Source organism: Caloenas nicobarica, chromosome Z (assembly GCF_036013445.1).
Source record: "Caloenas nicobarica isolate bCalNic1 chromosome Z, bCalNic1.hap1, whole genome shotgun sequence".
NCBI lineage: Eukaryota > Metazoa > Chordata > Aves > Columbiformes > Columbidae > Caloenas > Caloenas nicobarica.
Genome location: NC_088284.1, coordinates 77,916,422 through 77,938,407, shown reverse-complemented (window position 1 = coordinate 77,938,407; position 21,986 = coordinate 77,916,422). Strand labels below are relative to the sequence as shown.

Here is a 21,986-nt window from a genome sequence, read left to right as displayed (position 1 = left end):
TTCCTAAGACACGCTGTTTTGGTTCAGGAAATGTTTCCTCCCAACCTCCAGTCTCTAAGCGCTGGTGTGGGCTCGGGCCCGCGGTACCCCCGGGCTGTGAGGGAACACACACGTCCGGGGCTCGCCCTCCCCTGACAGGGACAGTTCTCCCGGCCCTGCCTGTGTCGGGGGGAAAGTGTTTGACTTTCGGTGATGAGAATAAGGGGGCTCCGTGGGAGGTGCCCGGTGGGGAACTGGGGGGGGTCCCCGTGGGGTGCGGGCCGGGCGGGGGCTCTGAGGAGCGCCGGGGGGCGCGGAGGGCCCTCAGGGGCTCTGTGGACTCTGAGGAGCTCGGGGGGCTCTGAGGGGGCTCTGAGGACTCTGGGGGGCTCCGAGGAGCTCTGAGGGTTCTGAGGGCTCCACGGGGCTCTAGGGGGCTCCAAGGGGCTCTGGGGGGCAGTGGCGCGGCCGTCCCTGAGGCGGCACGGGGCGGGCGGTGCGCCTGAGGTGACCCGGAGCTGGCGGCCGCCAAGCCTGCGGGTGGGGAGGGAGCGGGGCCACGGCGGGGAGCTGAGGGGGAAGGGGCGCCCACCCCTGCCACCACAGCTCCCTCCCCGGCGTGGGTTTGCAGCGGGGGTGACCGGGCACCGGCTGCGGCGCCGGCCCGCGGGGTACATGAGGGGGCAGGGAAGGGGCCGGTGGGAGCGGGCGGGCGACAGGGAGGCCGCGGGCTGGCTGGCGGCGCCGGCTGCCGAGCGAGTCCAGTCCGCAGTTTGCAGGTCGCCGCCGCGCTCTCCCTCGCCGGCAGCGGCGGCGGGCGGGTGGCGAGCGCTCGGAACAGCCGGTTGTTTAAAATCCTTCTAGAACCGTTTCTAATTCCCCCTTGCGCCGGGGAAGGGAGAGCGCGAGCGGGGGGGGAGGAGGAGCCGAGGGGGCGGGGGGGGGGGAGGAGGAGGGAGCAGCCCGTCCGGGTCTCCGCCTGTCACTCACCGCGCGAGGGGCGTGCCTGCCCGCTGCGCCGGCCAATGGGGTGTGTGTGTGGCGGCGTCTCCATGGTGACGGGGCTGTTCCCGGGGAGGCTGTGATGGGTTGACAGGTGCGTGACAGTCGGAGCTCTCTGCAGGCATGTACGGCAAAGGCAAGAGCAACAGCAGCGTCCCGTCCGACAGCCAGGCCAGGGAGAAGTGAGTACAGCCCCGCGGGCCGGCCGCGCCTGTCCGCGGGCGCGCACCCTGCGCGCAAAGTAACTTTCCTGCCGGCGGGGCGGGCGCGGCGAGAGACCGGACGCACCGAGGGGGCCCGGCGTGAGGGGGCAGGCGGCCGGGGCCGCGCCGCGGGGCCGGGAGGGGCTGCTGAGGGGGGTCCCCTCGGCGGGACAGCGGCCGCCGGGCTCGGGGGTCGTCAGCGGGCACCCCCCCCTCCCCCACGCCTTCCGCGGCCGCTGCTCCGCGGGGCGGGCGAGCGGCGCCGGGCTCGCTCCCGTCCGCCCGGCCCTCCGCGGGACCCGGCGGCGCAAGGTGCCGGGACAACTTGGGTAACAAAGAGCCTCGGCCCGGGGACACGGGGGACGCGGCGGGGAGGGGGGTGTTGGCGGGGGCCGCCTCCCGCCGTTTCCCAACTCGCCGCCTCGTAACTTTTCCCCGGGACCGCGCGGCTCCGGCGGCCGCGGCCCCGCGGCGCATTGTTCTCCGGGGCGCATCGCATCGCGGGGCGGGGGGCGCCGCGCTCCGGCTCCCGCCCCGCCGAACAAAGGTGCTGCCGGGATGGGCTTCCCCCCGTTTTTGTTGGTTTTTGGTGGGTTTTTTGTTTGGTGTTTTTTTGTTGTGTTTTTTTTTTTTTTGGGGGGGGGGGGGGTACCGGTGCTCCGCGGGGCTCCTTCACACCCCTCCAGCCTGAATCCGACTGGTGCCGAAACACCCTGCGAAAACTACTTTTTTTTTTTTCTTTTTCCCCGCGGGGGGAAAAAAAAAAAAAAGCTAATGCGATCTTGGGCTGAACCGCGCGAGGGGCTCCTTTATTCCCTCTCCCCTCCCCATATAGACGCTCCTCGGCTACGGGGAGCGACCGCGGGAAGCGGCGCGGAGCGGCCCCCCCTGCAGCGGGAGGGCTGGGGGTGCCTCCCTCCCTGCCCCTGACCTGCCGATAGGGCAGGCGAGGAACGAACTGGGGAGGAAAACGAGTTTTTGGAATGGACGGCATGTCTTTAAGTTGTACTGGCGGCTCCTTGGCGTTTAGCACGGTGGGGAGGCGACGGTGGTGAGGGGGGAGGAAAAGCCCGTGTGGGGAGGAGGAGGAGGAGGTTTCAGCCCGGGGAAGGTCGGGGTGAGGCTGCTGAGGGGGTCTGGAGGTGGAGACCTCCGGGCAGAAACCAGGTTTGAACCTCTCCGCTGCAGAAACCGCGTGGATCCAGAATTGCGTTTAGCATCAGGCTCGATACTGATGAGTTTCCCTTCAGGCAGTTTGTCTTGAACCTTCACCTAGAAGTTTGTTGTTTTTTGTGGGTTTTTTTTGGTGGTGGTGGTGTTTTATTTTTTTTTCCCCTACAGTATTTTAGACACTTCCTAATTCCAGAGGCTGGCATGCATGCTTGCTGGAACGGAGGCAGGCCAGGCATCTCTGTTGCTACAGGAGAGGGAGATGCTAGGGGAAATTTAGAGTGTCGTTATGTTTGGGAATTTCACCCATAACTTTGCAATGGAAAGGTAGAGGAAGACAGAGGCAGCGCCGATGTGGGATGTTAATTGCTGAGATGGAGTGGGAGACACAACTTGGGCACTAAAATCTAATCAACTAGTGGCACTTCTCACTCCCAGTATAGGAATAATTGTAAAAATAATTACTGTAGTGGCTAGTGGAAACACTGTTTATTGGCATAGCAAAATTATACAATTAAACCGTTTTCTTGTGTTACATAGTTGCTGATGTTTGCCAATACACTTGTTAGGTTCCTGAAGGGCACAATAGGGTCACACTGTGGGACTAGATAAAACACATCTATAGGGCTGCGGCTTGCGGGATCAGAGGAAGATCTTGTTCTTTTAATTCTGCGTTGCAGAAACTGCCCAATACAAGCCACATACACAACTGTTCTGGTCCTTGGGGAGAAACTTCAAGCTGTTTTTTCAGTCTTCTTCTTTCATTGTAGCCGAATTTTCTTCTGGATTTTTGCTGCCATAAAGCACATAATATCTCATGCGTTATGAAAATGCTTAATAATTTTCAGGGCAAGCCTGCCAAACTGACCTACTGCCAAGTAGCAACTGCCCTCCTAAGTAAAGTTATGGGGGGCCTGCTAGATGGTGCTGTTTGATTTAAATACACTTTGTCTTCCACTCCTTGTAAGTAACAGCTGGGAATGTGGATTCCTGATGTATAGATTATTTTATGCAAAACACTGAAATGTATCATTCTTAAATCTTGGACTTGACAGATTGGTAACTTCTTGGTAGCATCTACTCATAGATAAACACAACTGGGAGTTTAGAAACACCCTCTTCCTCTCTCATCTCCTCCTCCCGCATAACCATCCTTTAATGAAAAAGGAAAAAAAAAGAGTTTATTATGTGGAATACAATTATATAGTCTACATTCCAGATTTTTTTGTATTACATTTTTCAAGTGTCTTCTTAGTAGATCAGGTTACATCAGTGTTATTTACATACGCTTTCTCTTTGACATCCAAAAACCTGTGATTATATATTTTTTTTTCTCATGACATTGTTTTACAGCCACGCAATGCTTCTCCCAAGGTGATGCATGAGTTCCTGTTCTGCTCGGAAAACTTGCTATTGAATTAAATATCTCTGTAAAGATACAGCTCTGACTTCTGCATGAGATTGTGTTCATTTGAAAACCACAGAGAAAATATGTATGTTTGACTGATACATTGAGTATTTATTTAATCAAGAACAGGATTATAATTACATTTAATTTGGAAGTTTTTAGAATAGAACGCTGTTGTGTCTCCTCAAGGTTTTAAGTATCTAAAATGTGTAGCCAGCAACTGATCTCTAAAATACGCTTATAATAATAAGGAAGTTTTTTTTTTTTTTTTTAAATATGCTACCTCGGGTTTGGACGGCCTAATTATAAGGAACACGTTTCTTCCCATGAGGATGTCTGCCGGCAGCAGGACTAGGGTGTGAAAAGAGTATTTATCAAGTGTGGAAAAGATGTATGTTGTTCAGATGTTGTTGGTAATCAAGGATGTGATATATTTTACAGACCAAGCCAGTGCCAAATATATTTGTAGTGTGGTATCTCACTATATGCTGTCTTTAGTATTTATTTCCTTTGATATTATGTAATTTCTATTAAAATGAACACGTTTGCAAGTCACTTGTAGTAGCCCTTGGCAAATTTTCAGCTCCAAAGATGGCATTCGTTTTATGGTCTTTCCCTTTGTCACTGGTCCCTGACCTTTGGGGTAAATTATCTTTATTATGTAGTTTAACAACATATGTGAAGTGTAGATAGATGAATTTGGGAAAAGTGATACTTAATTTTATGCCAGAGAGCTACACTGCAGCACGGCTAGGTAAAACACTAAAAATGAAGGCACATGGTACCTGTGAGGCATGAAGAAGATGAGAGAAAAGTCATGGGTAGTGTTGTGCTCCTTCTTCCCGTTCTGGAACAGCTGTGGTTTGAGTTCAGGCCATTCCTATCAGATAAAGGGTGGGAAAGTTGTATTAATACAATAGTAGCTCATCCACCACTCGTGTTCTGCCAGGGCCAAATAACGCTCACTGACATTGTAAAAGGAAAAATAATACAATCTTTCTAAGCATCCTCTTTTGTTATCTCTTCACAGTAAATATGTATATTTTTCCTTATTCCTTAAAATCGGATTAATTCAGATTAAGATCTTGGATCTCCTGACATCTCAATGAATGGTGAAACTGTGTAATCTTCTACTCCTGCGGAAAGAAGGATGAGACTATACAAATCTTATATAGCTTTTCAAACAGGACTTTTACAGGCATTTGCAAATGGAACTCCCTAGCTATACATAATGTTTTAAGTTAGAAAATATACATAGAAAAATAGTAATAAAGAGCATATAGGGAAAACTAAATTCTGAAGAGATTACGTGTTTTGCGTTCAGTTGTCTTGATCTTTCTGTGGTCTTAAAAAGTAGTCTTTTTCCCAAGATGCCCTTACCTTATTTGGGCTCAGCAGACATGCAGATTTTGTTTAAAAATTAACTGGAAGACTAGAGACTGTGATTTACATTGATATAAAAGGATGCATGATCAAAATAACAACATAGAAGCAAGTGTTAGAGTCGGTCATTCATTGATTTTTAGCTTGAAGTGGAGGAGGACACAGAAAGTGAGAACACTTGATTGCTGCTACCATAGTATTCTTGCCCTATTTTTTTGCATGACCTGGGTTGTAAACGTCTCCTGAGTTTGCTCCTGGCCAGGTGGTCTCATGGAGGAAGACGGGTATTTTCCTTTTCCACTTTGCTGCTGCTTTGAAGAAGAAAGAAGATGTCTACTTTGTTGTTTCTCCTGAAGTCTGTTTTGGGTGGCTGGCTGTTCGGATGTACAACTCCTTTATATGGATGGTGTGGGCGCCTGCCTTGATAGATCTCTCTTCCCAAGCTGGAAAGTGGAGTGGAATTTACACGATTTCTGTCATTTTCTTGTTGCTGCCAGTCGGGTTCTCTGTAAATAGAGAAAAACTCACCAATGCTTTCCTCATTTGATTCTGCTGCCGTTCAGGAAAACAAATTTTTGAAGGCTTTTGAGGATTCGTGGATTTCTGGAGATAGTTTGTTATGGTATTGTTGTGTGGTGTTTTTTTTTTTTTTTTTTTTCCCCTCAGATTTGGGAAGACAGCATTACATGAATTTTCAACAGTTAGGTTACCTCTTTTCACTGTAATGTTTGTAAGCTACATGCTACATAAGAATAGTATACAGATTAAAATTAATTGCCTTCAATGTTAAATTTGCTGCTCATCCCTTGGAAGTGGTGAGCTAGTTTTTCAGGTTTCAGGTGGTGAAAGGTATATTGATCTTTCTTTTTTTTTTTTTTTCCCATTGGAAACAAAATTGCTAGTTTAATCCAGCCTGTTTTGCAAAATTTAGGTTTCATGGACTGATTTCATCAATCAGATCTAACTTTTAAGAGTTGCAGGTATACTGCTCTGGGAGTCTGTGAACAACATTTTTTTCGATTTTAGGAGAATATACTTTTTAATAAGGAAGAACACAGAAGGTTCTGGAAGTAGGAACTATTTCTCAGTATTTGTTGTTGATCACAGTGCTTCAGGTACTCCTTTACACTGCACAGGTATGTTGGACAGCATATGAAAGTATTTCAGGTCATGTATGTGCTGCAATTCAGACCAGTAAGAATAACTCCTTTTGTGGTGGAGGTCCTGGCAGTTGGAATGATAGGTGTGGTGGACCATAGAAACATAATTTCAGTGCAACAGTGCCCCAAAATACATACCTGAATTTTAAGTGTACTGCTGACGGCAGGGTCATTTGTTTCCATACACTTAAGCACATACAAATACTTTACTGAACTGGCAAGAACCAAGGAAAAAAAAGGTGCTTCAGATTCTGCATTGCTGCCTCTGTGCAACTGATCCACTCACGAAAGGTCGAGGTCTTTTTGTCCTGTGCTTTTCCTTGATGATGAACATCATGAGGTGTCTGATTGCAGTTTTCGTAGGCTCCGTATTTGCAGTTTTCGTAGGCTCTGTAGTGCCAAGCAAAGTTTTGCTGCTGAAGAGCAAGGACTTTGAAGCCCACTCAGACCCACTGGATACAGCAGATGCACTCTTGACTACAGCGAATATGATTCGGGCTTGGCTAAGAGATAATTAAATCTTCCTGGAGGAGACAGTAGTTAGCAAACCAGTATATATTAATCATTCGTTTTGCTTCAATTACAGGCATATGGTAATATCACAAATACTAAAGTAGCCAAACAAGATTTTCATAATTTTGCCAAACTTTAACTGGTTGGGTGGAGAGTTTATAATGGCATATGTAAGCCTTGTGCTGATTCATTTAATTTCTTTGTGTGTAGAAGTCCGGTTGAAATGTTTGGTCTCATTTTGAAAACCAGGCAAAGAAAAAATTTGTTTTCCAATGTTTATAAATTCTCACAACTTTTACTGTGGAAGACTGTTAGTACCGCAACCCTTTGAAACACCTGAAAACTAGTTGAAAAAGGATGAGGGATTGTATTCCAGGGATGTGTCTTTTGCTATTTGCATGACAAAGCATCTGAATTTAGCCAGGACACAAGCTTCTCCAAAAAGACCACTTTGCATATGCCTAGGGCTTACTAACTGTAATCGCTGAATATTTCATCTTTGCTGGGAGAGCAGCAGATTCGGGGATCAGAGGAGTGGCTTGGAGAGAAAAAATGGGACTGGGCACTGGTGGGAAGGAGAGTGTGAATTTGGGCAGTTGGAGCCTGCAGCCGTGAGATGCCAGGATGCTGAGATAACAAGGTTTGGCTCTTGGAGGAGGGTGGAGTAAGTGGGTGGACGTGACTGGTCTGGGGAGAGGAGACAAAGAGTTGCACCTTAAGGGGGCTGACATTGGGATCAGCAATCTGGGTGGGAGCTGGTGGATCTAGACAAGAACCACAGACCTGGTGCAAAACCGGGAGTGGAGCCAGGACAGCAATGCCTTCAAGGAGACAGGTCAGGAATTGGAAGGTTTTTTTAAGTTAGGAGAAACATACTGTCCCTCTAGGTACTGGGAAATGACCGTTCCTTTGCTGCCAGCAAGTACTTGTGAGACTGAGGGGTAAAATGTCTTATCCCCAAGGTAAAACCTACAAGCTACTATGAAATACTGACTTGACTGGAATGACAGAGCGGTGTGTGATAGTCCTCAACCCTGTAGCTTCGGAAGGGACAGGTGGGATCTGCATTCAAAAGCAGCTGAAATAGTTGCCTGTTTGTGTCTGAGTGCAGTGTCTGGGTGTTGTACTTGCATGCTCAATAATGTTGTCTTAATTTGGAAAATAGGGATGTGTACTAAGTGTTGTTCTTACTTTGTCTCATTTGCACGTTCACTGGTTTTTTTGTTTGTTTGTTTGTTTTTCCCCCTCTGGAAAAACTTTGCGTTTCCTATTGTGCAGAATAAAGCATTGTTTTAATAACAAGTAGCTATTTGATAATTTGCTATTTTGCTGTCATGTGGTATGTTCCTTATGACTGACTTGCTGTTTCATAGCACAGCTGTTACTAGAGGAAGAAAATGTTGTTTCTTTGATGCCCAGCACGATGGTGTGTGGGTCAATATGCATCAAGCCACTCTTGCCTGCCCACCCATTGTAGAAACAGCAGTAAGGTGTAGAAACAGCAGTAAGGTGCAGAAAGGTGAAAAGCAAAAATATTTGCTGATTATTGGGTGCCCAGTTTGAGCTGTGTAGTTCTGAATTTTTTTTTGAGCATCACAGAAACCACTGGTGTGTACGTACGACTTCCACAGTCTCTTTTGCCACTGATTCTAAGGATGAGATAACCATTGTATCATGTCTCGCATCCAAAAGATGAGGAACAGAAAATAATTCATCCTCTGCACAGAGTTAGCTTCAGCTGGGTGGTTTATGACACAGAGGCATCCTGTGGCATGCCGGGAGGTGGAGGACCATTTCAGGTGGTCTCAGAAGGACCTGTCTGCAGCATGGTCCCCTCCACGCCACAGTCTGACATCTTTGGGTACAGCTGCCTAGCTTGCACTGTGATGTAGTCCAGGGCCGGATGGAAACAAGAGTCCTGTGAGCTATAGAACAGGTGAAGCCTGATTTCCTGGATGTCTGTCTTCTTGAGGTCATTCTCTGGTGTTCCCGTGAAAGCAAACAGCTGAAGCAACTTGCAGAAATGTAATTTTATTTTTTTTGAGGCTGCTGTCGTTTTTGTTTGGATATACTTGAAAGTGGAAAACGAGCTCAGAAGTTATCCAGGGTGGACAGTTGCATACTTGCACTTGCAAGCCTGCTTTCTGTAGTGAGGGAGACCACAAATACACGATCGTGTGATTCAGGGTGGCATTGTAATTAGGTAGAGCCGCTTTGTGATGACGGCTCCATGAACCCTCAGGGTGCAGAAAAGGGCACGACCCTGCACAGCTCTGCCAGTGCAGGTAGTTAGCAGTTGCTCAAAACAGTTGCTTTTACGAGTTTTCTGCAAAAGCTTCTTTGGGCACCAGCAAGCACACAGCTAGATGATGGCCAGAAAGGAGTGCTGGTCCAGGTTGGGTTGAAGCTGAAGTTTCTTTTTCAGGTGTCTGCTCAGTTGAGCCACAGACCCCGAAGTCCACATTATTTAGGTATTGATCAGGTAATACACAAATGTTCTTTCAACTACCAAGAGAAGACCTCAGATAGCAGCAAACATGTTAATTCAGAAATCTTGATAACCTCTGTGCGTGCCTCTCTAGGCTTTAGGATATTTCTCTCTTCCAGTCCCAGGAAGGTAACAGACGAGAACATAAAATTTCTTTTCTAAGAAACTGAAAGGTGGCAGTAGTCAAGACCATAGTGTCCTAGTGGTTTTTTTTTTCTTTATCACTTCATTAAATATAAAAATATAAAAAATAAATATAAAAATAAACTGATAATTTTGTGGTGAGTCATTTTTTCCCCTTCAGATCTTCCGTGATTCTTTGTTCTGGACTCCTTTTGTTTTTTTCTCCATATTATTAGTAGTGTGTCCAGGTCAGAGAATAGAACTGAGCAGAATGAAATAATCAGCTCTCTTTCGAGATAATGTATACTACTTGCATTTTATATATAAAACATTGCTGCTAATATTCCCTGTAGTCCCTAGAACACTTGCCTGGTGGGTTTTTTGTTTGTTTGTTAATAATCCATTTTGCAGTCCACATGCCTTCCAGGTTATTTTTATAATACCAATTATTCCCCATTTCATATTTCTGTATTTGATTTCTTATTTGTGCAGGTAGTACTCTACATTTGTCTGTATTGAGTTTTCTCTTATTAACTTTCCTTATTCTGTTTGTGTCCCCAAAAGGGCTTATAATATTTCCCAACTTATCGTGTACACTTTTGCATTTCTATATACAACTCATTAATGAAAGTCTTTTAATAGAATTGGCTTAGGATAACAAGAGCTTTCTTGGAGCGTTCTCTTATTTGTAGAAACGTACTGATAATGACTCTTGCATTATTTTTTCAATGTTGCTGTACACCATTTTTTCATTTCATGAAGAATGTTTGCTTACATAGAGGTCATGTGACAGAGTAAGAATAAAAATTCTTATATCTTAACTTATAGTAAGCTATCCGTGTGTTCCTTTTTACTGTGCAGTCTCCCTTCCAACTAAACAAAACTGACCTGACAGGTTTTTCTTGACAGACAATATTGGCTCTTTCTTGTCTTTATATTCTAAATGTGTTTATATATTTGTTTCTGGAATTTTTTTCTATATATTTTTTGATAGTCAAGCTTATGTTTGCATGAGATTTCTTTTAAAAAATATTTTACACATGCTATGGCATGCTAAGATTTTTCCATTTCTTGCTTTTTTTGGTTTTGTTTTCTCCCATACCAGACTAATGTAATATGTAATATTCCTGCTCATCATCTGAGTGCTTGGACAGTCAGACAGAGAAGTCATTGTCCCACTTGTTGCTTGTCAGGCCACACCTGGAATACTGTGTTCAGTTTTGGTCCCCGCTGTACAAAAAAGATGCGGCCAGGCTGGAGAGGGTCCAGTGAAGGGCCGCAAAGATGGTCCAAGGACTGGGAAACCGCCATATGAGGAAAGGCTGAGAGAACTGGGCTTTTCAGCCTTGAGAAGGCTTAAGGGAGACCTCATCACCATGTGCCAGTATGTAAAGGATGGCTGCAAAGAAGATGGAGATTCCCATTTTTATAGGAGTCCCATGGAAAAGACCAGGGGCAGTGGGCACAAGTTACTCCTGGGGAGATTCCAGTTGGACACAAGAGGGAAAGTTTTCACAATGAGAACAATTGGCCATTGGAATAATCTCCCCAGGGAAGCGGTGAATTCCGCAACATGGGACACTTTATAAAGATTGATCTGGACAGGGCACTGGGCCATTTTGTCTAGACCATGCTTTTGCTGAGAAAGGCTGGGCCAGATGATCCTTGAGGTCCCTTCCAACCTGGTATTCCATGATTGTGTGGCATTGGACAGCTCAATTCTGCTCATCTATATCTCGCTTGCTTCACTGCCATACTCTCCTAAGTGCCTCCTTATGACTGCCCCCTAAGCTCTTCCTCTTTGACATCCACATCTTGGTTTTAGGAAAACTGGCTCCATTTGTGATAAAAGAGCCAAAATATGAATTAATATAATTTATGTTACCCATTTATTTTCTGGAGGCTTTTCAAAATGCTTGCAGTCTTTGGCCAAGTATATTGGAGTTTTTGGGGTTTAGTTACAAGCTGCACCCACCCATGAAAGAACAGTGGATTTCCTTCTTCTAAGTGTATTGCGAGCATGCTTTTTTCCCACCTTTTTTCGTGTGCAAATATCAATTAGGAAATTACCATTTTGTAAAAATCTGGATGTCAGAAATGACACTTCCGATGGGCAGGTATGGTTTGTCAGCTGTGGTTGTGGATCCTGAGGGTTGTCCAGCTCCTCAGTGCCTCATAGCATAGAATTCACAGACTCCTTGTTCCCATCCTTTTTAGGCTTTACAGTCTGCCTTTGGGCTTGCGTTGTGGTGTGAAGTTCAGTTGCTCAGGTAGAAGCACTTAACTGGAAGCTGACCTTATCTAATGGGTTTGTAAAGTTAATAAGAATGTTCCACTGTTGCGGTTAAGTATTTTTGCAGGTAGTTACAGGAAGGTAAAATACTATCTATGTTTTCTGTGGTTATCAACTTAATGCTTATAAAACAGTGGCAGTGTTAGTCTTGGAAACGGTTTTGTAGGTTGAAAAAATTACAGAAAAATCAGTGGTAACCCGAGGTAGCCTGTGTTGTCATGTTGGCCTTTCCCTGGGAAGGGCTGTGCTTTCCGAAGAAAACACTTGAGTGCAGAAATGGAACTATAATTCCTTAATAAATATGTTGTTCTTGACAGTCTCAGGACAAAATGGATCATGTGGCTGACAGGCTTTATGACCGTGTCATAAATATTCCGTGATTTATGAGGCTGGAAGTAAGGATGCCACCCAATGCTCCTGCTATGGAAGTTGTGGTGCTTTATCAGATCCTGTAATTGCAACAGCAAGATTTGATAAACCGAAACCCCTTTGCTTTCTCCATGCTAAATGTCTTTATTTGCTGTTCTTCTCTCCCAACCGTCAAAGAACAGGGGCCAGTTTTGGATGGCTCTGGTTACTCCTCCTTAGGCCAGCCCTTGAAATGAGGTCGTGGTGGTGAGTTGATAGACACTATGGTCGGGGTGTGGATGAGTTAATGAAATTCCATCTGGTGTTTTGGGAATAATGAAGCTCCCTTGCCGAACCTGAAACTGCCCTAGAAGTGAAGGTTGTGACTTCCATTGACAGTCTCTTGAACTGTTCAGCTCCTTTAATTGTTTATTATTAAACCCCTGCTAAATTAGTGTATATTGTCTAGTTCTGCCTTGAAATGTGAATAGTAAGTCAAAGGCCTTTGAATGATATAGTGAAAAGTTGTCTGAATTCAGTGCAGCTTCTGTAAATCCTTCCTAAGCTTTGGATCACTCATCTTTGGTGGTGGACAGCAGAACTGCTGGTGCCCCCTGCCACCACACTCCCTTCTGCAGATCAGAAAGGCTCCTGTGATAATGCCAGTGTTAATAAAATATTTATGGAGTATTTTACATGGAGAGGATGCTTTAAAAACTTAAAGGCATGTATCCTGGCCTGAGGAATTACGTTTGTTTTTCCTGTGTGTTTATATGCATGTTGTAAAATAATATAAATGAAAGTTGATTTTCTGGTTTGGAATAGGAAAAGTACGTGATCAACAAATAAACACCTAGAGTTCGCACACAGGACAATATGTAAAAAAATACAAAGCTAGAAAAGATAAAGGAGAGCTTCTGATCAGAAGATGAAGAGCAGTGTGAGAAATGCAAAAATATGCCTCTAGTAATGGTAATATGCTTGACAAGCAGATCTGAAAGGTACAACACATTGGTGTTTCTGACTTCTGCTGCAGCTCTTCAAATTCAGTGTCACTTTTAATTTTACTATCTGTACATCTAATTCTTTATAAAAAGAAAGATGTTTACTCTTACGAGACCAATATCTGTAGACACGTGTAACTTCAAACCTTGTTAGACATATTTTAAAATACTTTCAGAAATAAAATGAGGGACTATAATGCAGCAAAAAGCAAAGGTGTATCTTGTGCTTTGAAGATGCAAGACACATAATTTTTCCAGCTTTAGTTGCAGAATCTATAAAGAGTGAATTAAAAAAAATATTTTGAATTATTTCACAGAACATCTTAAATAGATGATTAAAACCAAAATCAGACTGGAATACTGGATGCAGGTATATTTGTATTAATTCTAGTAACGGAGATAGTTACTTATAAATCTTTCCCAATATTCCCCAAAAAACCCTGTAGGTCTGTAGTTAATTATTCAAAGTCAGATTAGAAAAAAAGTTTGGAGTTGCTCGCTGTCAGTCTCCAATTCTGTGTGGGATTACTCATTAAAAAAAAGGTATAATAGCCAGGAAAAGGTTTTCTTGTCATAAAAACATAACCATTTTTCATGTAAAACAATACAACTGAATTGAGCAGTATTTCACTCCTATTACTATGTAGTAAAGCTCTTATAAAATACTTAAGAAGTTGAAAAAGGACTTTGTGGTTTTAATATTTAGACTGTGAGCCAAACAAATGATTTGGAAATGTACATGCATGCCTACAGCAGATCGTGGGTGTACCTGTTCTGTGTCTCACACAAACACTTTCGACGAGCATCGGCCAAAAACTGCTGGCTGGATCAGGGACTATAGGAAGATTCACAGCGATAAAACAATTAATTTTGTTTCTCCCTCTTTAATACCATCTTGATCCTTAGTAGGCTGAACAGGTAAAACACTGAATATGTCACCCAAAGCTTAAAGTCTTTGTTTCCTACTTTGTTTTAGCAGCCAGATTTGCACACAGCGTGTCAGTTCACAGCTACCCACCAGCTACAGAGGTACACTTGCAGCAATCTTAATTTTCACAGCTAAAGTGCTTGAAATGCTCCAGTCTTGTAGCTGGATGTCCTCTGGCATGATCACAGGCTTTGAAAATGGGGAGCGTTTCTCAAAAGATAGCGTGGTCAAAGCAAAAGAGAAGGTGGTGCAAGAGGGACTTCTGCTAATTCAAGACAAGAGATGATGAAGTGCAGCTGAGAGGAAACACATAAACTGTATTAAAGTGTTTTGGTATTAGTTTCTGTTTCATTTAAAGACAAATTACTCTTTGCACAGGGTATATATTTAATAGACAAAGCATAATTAGAGGGGCTTTCTGATATAGTATTTAGTTACAGAGAAGAATTTTGCTTCTCCAAAGAGTTGTGTACTTAGAGCATGTTCTTCTGTTCATCACAGACATTGGAAATTCTCACAAATTCAGGATATGATTTGAAAACTAATAAAAGTGAAGGGAAACCTAATCTATGACAGTGTCATATGTGCCTCGGGCTTTTCAGCACCTTATTTTGAAGCATTCACAATAGACTAAAGAGACCAATGGTTTAATTTGGCAAAGTAGTTGCTATGTATTCTGCAGCATCAAAATGGAAGTGTTTTCGTAAGCTTTTCACCTTTGTGATTCAGTTACGCATTTCAGCTAAACTTAAAGTCCAGTTCCTTGATAGTTACTTTTTAGCACGACTGCGACTTTCTTGGAGTTTCTGGTTTTCCAGTCCAACAGCATATTTAAAGAATTTGCATAACTAAAGAAGGATGATTATTGCATTGTCCAGTCTGAAATGGTATGTACTAATTTTTTGCACTGGGGGGTGTATGTGTATGTCTGCATAGGTCTATGTATCTGTTCAGGCTTGGAAGACATGGTTAATATCTTTGTCATTAAAATAGGCAACTGGACATCACCCACGTGTATTGAATCACAGTAGCAAACCCAACCAACCAACCAACAAACCATGAAGAGGCATTTTCAGAGTTAGTAGACTAACCTGCACTCTTGATCCACTTCTGAGCTTATTCAGCATCACCCTTATACTCTTATGTCTCTTAGTATGGATGCATTAAATTTACTGTTTCCTACTGATGGCCTGCAATTGGTCTGTTGTGTAATAACTGCAGTTACCTCACCAAGGCTGATTTTGTATTCAGCATCTGTGATTTACTTCTCTTTGGGAGCAATGGCAGGAGTACCCAACAACTAAACTTCTTAAAGCAAACCATTTGTTTAGAGCAATGTGAATGAAATAATCTGAAAGCAACAAAGGACATCTATATAAGTACCTTTTTTTCTGCCTAGGAATGTACAACTTCCTTAATGCTTATCTGGTAAAACAAGCTTCTGGTTCCTCCAAAAACCTACCATCGGTGTGTCTCTCTGGATGGACCCCTGGCAATTGACACAAGCTTATCCAAAAGAGAGAGTTTTTACTTCCCTTTTGGCAGCCCAAGTGACCTGAAGAAGCTTGTGTGCTTTTGCGCCCCACAAATTTGTCTATTGGCTTTTTTTTTTTTTTAAATCTTTTTTCTCCCCCTTCCTCCCAGCTGTATTGGTTTGATCGTGCAGACTTGGCTTCACAGTGTACCGTGGCTGGAGTCCAGAGCAGCACCTTCTGTTGGTGAAAGAACCTCACAGTCTGATTACATAGTTTGGGGAAATTCTGAAAGCAACATGAAAAAAACAGGATGAAATATGTGGTGCTGTTGTGTTTTCTCACTTGATGGTCTCTCCGAGGTAATTCCTTGGCATGTGCATTGTAAAAATGGTGTGTCTGCCTGTTGGCAATTAACTTTACTATGGTCATTCATGAAAGGTGTGTTCTGTGATGTAGTCTGCTGAGCGCGGTAGAAATACATCAAATGGGTAGAGAACATGTGCTTTGGGAAAGATGAGGTTAATTTACTGGATGCAAGGCACTGGGTAAGGTGAATGGAGTGGGACCTGTGCCCTTGTGCTAGCAGCAGATATTTCAGCTAAACATAAACATTCAAAGAGGACAGGGCAGACATTCCACTGTTTGAAACAATACATAAACTGTCTTGAGTATCGAGGTTGTGTCTTTGCTCCACAGCCTTATGGCTGTAAAGATCATAAGGTAAGAATATATTGTACACTCATATATGATGTGCCTGGCTACTCAGAGGTGCTCCTTTGACCAGGCATCCCATCTCCTCTTCCTTCATCCCACTGTTGAGCATAGGAAGCTTCCCAGCATCTCTCTGCATATTTTTTCATCCAACATGTAAAAGTGAGAGATTTGTTCTATAAATTGGTAGAAAATACTATAACATTCAGTGGTGTGATTTATGAGTTAGTCTGTGACATTCCTTCAGTGCAGGTGTTGTCACCTTAACTTTGAAAAATAAGAAATAAATAATGCGGCCTGGGTCTGGAAATTTTGTTGGCTAAGAGGTTAATTTAGAGTATCTATAACCTTTCAGTTCCTGCCGTAGCACAGCGGCCTTTGAGAGGAGCATCCCACTTGAGGGGAAGAGTTACCTCTACGCGGGGCTCCAGGAGCAACCATGTGCTCAGCTTGGTCATTTACCTTTCTCTGAAGACCTCTAAGTGCCACAGGTCATATCCTTCAGGGCACGAGTACTGTGTGTACTACAAAACTGTTGTGGTAACCGTTTCAGATTGATGCTGGAGGCAGGAACAGCATGTTTTGGAGCAGTTTTGGCTGTTCTCCACCCCAAGGACTTCATGGTTGGGTTTGCATCCCCGTTCCCCCACCTCACCCCTCCTTCCAGTGTGTACTGTATGTTGATAGGGGTGAGTCACCTCTTTTATTGTGTTTTGAATACTTTCCTCCAAAATGTAGTTTATTTTCTGCAAGGAAGGGAAGGAATTTATGCAGTCTTGGTTCCTTATTTTTATCAGAGCTCTGCTAACAACTTCCAGCTGAGGGAGTTCTTGATATTTTTAGCCTGAGATATTTAGCTGTTTGAGCCTTTTTACATGTTTTCCCCCGATATATATTAATGGAGGGATGGGGGGTTGGAAATGGTTCTTGTCAGTTAATATATTCATGAGCATGCTTGCCAAATTGCCTGCACTTATTCCCAGGAATCCGAACACTTCAGAATTGGGGGGAATTTTGAGTCCTGTTCTGCAGCATTTGAATCAGCATCATTACTCCATTCTCTAAGTGATGCTGCTGTAGCCGTGTTCTCAGTGGATCTTCTTCTTTAAGAGGTGGTGTTTAGTGTTAAAAAATATATGTAATTGATATTCTGCTTAAAAAACACTCAGAAGTAAATAAACTAAAAAGAGCAGAGAATTGTAAATGGGAACTTGCACTACAAAATATAAGTTGTCTGATATTCTCTTTGTTCTTCTTTTCCAAGTATCTTTTAAGCAGCAGAATCTTCTGTCTTATTACTAATGTTGCTGTTTTATTGATTGCCTAGCTTACATTCTGATGAAGTTATTTAATATTCCAAATATTGAACTTGCTGGCACATTTTGTATACGCAGCATTTTCAAGTTGCTGAATAACCTTACTCTTCCATGAAATTTACATGAATGTTACTTTGAAAGTAAATATTAAAAATACTTCATATTGACCTTTTGCCTTTAAGAGCCACTCCAACCTGTTTAACCATGATTTTACAGATCCTACTATAATCAGTTCTTTTTTCCTAATGATGTTTCAGACTGAGAATGAAAAGCTGTCTATCTTGCCGGCTTTGGCAGGGCTGTTTCTGTGTATTGAAAACAGTAATCTGTCTGAATAGTAGTTCTGTTTAGGTCACTGGACGAATATTTTCTTTAGGCAAATGATTCCTCCCAGTTTCTTTGAGAGCTTTGTTGGTATTGTTAAACTTATTGGTTATATATAGATGAGCCTCAGTGAAATGTAGTGATTCCAGCAAATACTCCAGAGGTGTCTCTGTAGGACTGGAGAGGTGGGGGCGAGAGGGGCAGATGGTGCAAATCATGCTCAGTTTAAAATGAGAATCCAATGGCATTTGCTGTTGGGTATAAATTGTCTGTACTACCTTTTCCTTGTTATCCCCACCAAGATATTCTTTTATATATGGCAATATATTACGTTACTGTACTCCCATCCACTTAGTTATCATGTGCAATTCTGCAGAGTGGAGAGATTACTTTGTGCCATCTATGCAGAGTCTTTGTCTTGAGTCCTCTGGTTGCCAGTCTGGTCTGTGGCATAAGTTAGAGCCGCTTGAAGGCTGCCAACAACCACCAGGATAGATCCTATTAATTGGGACCAGCTGGATACAAGTATGTGTTGGCAAGTCTACAGCAGCAGCTCTACGCAATCCGTTACAGCAGCTCTTCACCACCCAACTATTCCTTTAGAGACCTTCAACCTTCCAGGAGTCATTTGCGAAGCTGAAGCCTTAAATCTGGCAGCAAAATAGCAGTAGCTGGTTTTTGTTTCTTCGTTTGTTTTAAATGAATTTATTTAATATTCCTTTCATCCTAGCTCCCCTGCTCCTCCCTGAGGTTGGGCAGTCCCATTGTCTGCTTAGACATAATCTCTGTTTGAGGATTCCAATTTAATACATGTGCACCAGTTTTTCGTTTTCTGTCCTTTCAAAGCACTTAGCAAAATATTTGTGTCTATACTTATTAAGCACTGTGAAGACTTTTTTCTTGATTAGTGTAACCTTTCTGAAAACTCGGCATTCTCAAGCTGTAAGTGGTGGGGCCTTTTAAAGCCAGAGGTTCCGTGTTGTACGCCTGGATATCATCTGCTTTTTGTGCCTTTTTGCATGGAGAGTCTCTATGCACCTTTCAAAATGTAATTTTAGGTAAGCTGCTGTTCTGCACTGTCAGTCTCTGTGCTCCAAGGTGACTGAGAAGGTGCGGAGCAACACTGGTACCACCTTGAGTATGTTGTCTGGTCCATGTTGGGGCTTCTCAGTGGGACTGCCAGATTAACTAAATACTAATCTTCAGCTTCTTAACACATAGTGAGAACAGTCAAAGTTCCATTACTTTTAATTGTTTTGTAACAGTCTAATATAATTACACTGTTGACATCTTGGTTGGGAATTTCTGGAGTTTTTTTTTTTCTTTGCAAATCCAGTCCTAATAAGTGTGGGAGTTTTTTTGTTGTTGGTTTGTTTGTTTGGTTTGTTTTGTTTTGCTAACTGAATTTCCTGTGCAACTTCTTTCAAACTGCCATGTGAGTTGCAAGGACCCTAAATAAAGTGAGCAGCTGACTCATTATTTTTGCCATTAGTACAACCAGTTTTTCCAATGGTCCTTCCTGCACATGAAAAGCAATACAGTAAAATACTTGGAGAAAGGGAATATGTTGCAGAGAAGCTGCACTGAGTGACTTCCACTCAGTGTACAAAAAGTTTTGTTGTCTTGTCTCAAGCTTATATTAGAAAACTCCTAATAATGACCAGGCCAACTCTTGCTTTGCTTATGAGATCTGACAAGACCACTGTCCTTGTGATTTTATTTATTGTATTCATGGCAGCCCTGGGGAGTGAAATAACTAGAGCAGGAACGAAGCTGTGCTTTCCTGCACAGCACAACAGAGCTCTGTAGCAACTTGGCCACTAGGAAAAACATCAGAGATTTTAAACAGATAAAGAGATTAAGTTTTGTCTCTGTGTGTATGTACTTATGTAAAATGGACAGTCAACATGCAAGCAGCAGCCCATGTAGAATAAATGGGAGATAATAATCCGTCCTGGTAACAGACGGCTCAAGCTGGAGTGCTTTGTAAAACCAGTCCTTACCAAGTCTCTCCTGTTAATCTTCAGTTCCAGTTTACTAAGGCTTGAAATGTAGTCCTGGTGTTGCACCTACCCATAGAAAAGTTTCTGTGCATTGTTTACCTTGAATGAAGTGTAAAAAGGACCTTACTGGGGGCAATCTTCTGCTTCTTATCTGCAAATGTGAGAGAATGCATTTGAAGAGCAAAGCAACAGCCCCAAGAGCTGCCAGTTGGCCCTGAGTTTTTAGAAATAACACACAAGTACTTGGAATAGAAGTGATGAAGGAAATTGCTCTCTGTTTAGAGTAGTGTACTGAATATGTAAGTTTGAGATTGAAATCACAAAAATTGACTTGAGAGTTCAATTATATGGGGTTTTTTTGTTTGTTATGTTTGGTTGGATGTGGGTTTTTCTTTTGTTTGTTTGTTTGGTTTGGTTTGTTAGCTTGATTTGAGGATGGTGATGGTACTTCCATGTTATCATCCATGTTATGTTCAAATCCACTTAAGTTTTTTAGGTCGTATAGGCATTTCGTGCATCATGTATTAAACATAGCAAATTGAACAATGCAGATATATTAAGTCTCTAACAGAGATTGGTAACTTCCTGAAACAAAAATCACATACATACTTTTTCAACATTTTTGGAGGGAAGAGTTGACACATCTTGAAATGAGAAATGGTAACATATGCTCTTGTTTTTTCTACTCTTTTAAAGTAGTTTTATAGACTTTTGAGTGAAAAAGCCCTTAAAAGTTTCCAAACAGCAGGAAAGATAATTTTGGTCTGAGGTGAATGGTGAGAAACTTCACCCTCAAGATGCCCTTTACTCTTGCAATCTCTTATAATCTTCGTTACCTCTTGTATTTTGCTTCCAGGAAAAAAGTGGAAATACTCTAATATTTCAGTGGTTTAATGAAATTGTCATTGTAGAGGTGTGATCAATCTCATAAAAGAGTAGCAAAGGTTGCCCGTCTCTTGAATTTGATGTGAGATTTTCAAACAAGCAATGGCTTATTTTTCTTAATAGATAAGATTACCAAAATAGAGAGGTACTGAGAAAACAGTTTTCTCTGTTATATTAAGTGGTCCTCCCAATGAAATGATGACAGTGATTTTTTTTGTCTACTTGGATTTGCAAGTGTTGCATTGAAAATTAAATGAAGTATAAGGTTTGGTTTCCTCAGGAGTACTTGCAGCTGTTGTGCTGACCAAAACAGTGTTGTCAAGTAGTCATAAGAAAACCTCCAGCTTGTCTAAAAGCTGTAATGGGGCATAAGCAAACATGGGGCTGGGGATGAGCCCCAGGGCTGCCCGAGTACAAACACCAAGCTACCTGCAGCAGTGGAGGAGAAACCTTTATGGACACGGCATGAGGAGCAGGTCCTCGGACTTTTGTAGTGCATAAATTGTAAAAAGGAGAGCAAAACACAACAAAAATACCGGATGGTTTTGAGTGTGTTGTGTGAGTGCAAAACACAGAAACCCCTTTTCTGCAAGGAAGGTTCTTTTTCGCGTTTTGTGAGCATGCCAACGCCCATTGCTGGTGAAGCAGCTTGTCCCTGATGTCCCCAGCAGGTCTGGATGGGAGATGCAATGAGAGCTGGCCTCTGAGTTCCCTGTTTTTTGCGGGGAACTTGGCCTCAATCGGTCTCATGGCTCTTAGCGACATGGTTTAGAGGTGGACTTGGGAGCGTCAGGTTAACAGTTGGACTCGATCACCTTTAAAGTATTTTCCAACCACAACGATTCTATGATAACCCCTTGAACTTGGGCAGGATGTAAGGATAAATGGAGCATGACAGCTTGGATTTGGGGGTGCAGTCTGGAAGTAGTTATATGCTACATGTTTTACGATGAGCAGCCCACACCCAAGCCACGGACAGAGTGCTGTCCTGGGACTGATCTTTAGGAACAAGGATAGGAATTGCTCATCTTTGGGATTTGCTTTCCGTGGAGCTAAAGAGGTCCCTCATACCTCTGCGTGAGCAGCTGGATTGTACCCTGCACCAGTTAGGTAGTGTGGGACAAAGTGTGCCCCTCCTTCAAAACTACAGGAGAAGAAATGTGTGATCCTGGTGATAACAGCCAGGATTATCTTTTTGTGCACCAGCAAGGTCTTTACCATCTGTGTATGGAGATGGGGGTTGTCTGGTACAGGCTTTGTGAGGAGATCC

General features: G+C 43.2%; 1 protein-coding gene across 4 annotated transcripts in view; it reads left to right on the top strand.

Moving 5' to 3' along the window:
• Nucleotides 1-982: 982 nt before the first annotated feature.
• The window catches only part of SSBP2 (single stranded DNA binding protein 2), a 193,800-nt gene continuing 172,796 nt past the window's right edge, over nt 983-21,986 (top strand). For all 4 annotated transcript variants that reach the window (XM_065657718.1, XM_065657719.1, XM_065657716.1 and 1 more), the window contains exon 1: nt 983-1,163. In XM_065657718.1, coding sequence (XP_065513790.1) covers nt 1,105-1,163 — 59 coding nt within the window. In that variant the 5' untranslated portion in view covers nt 983-1,104. The remainder of the gene's footprint in view (nt 1,164-21,986) is intronic.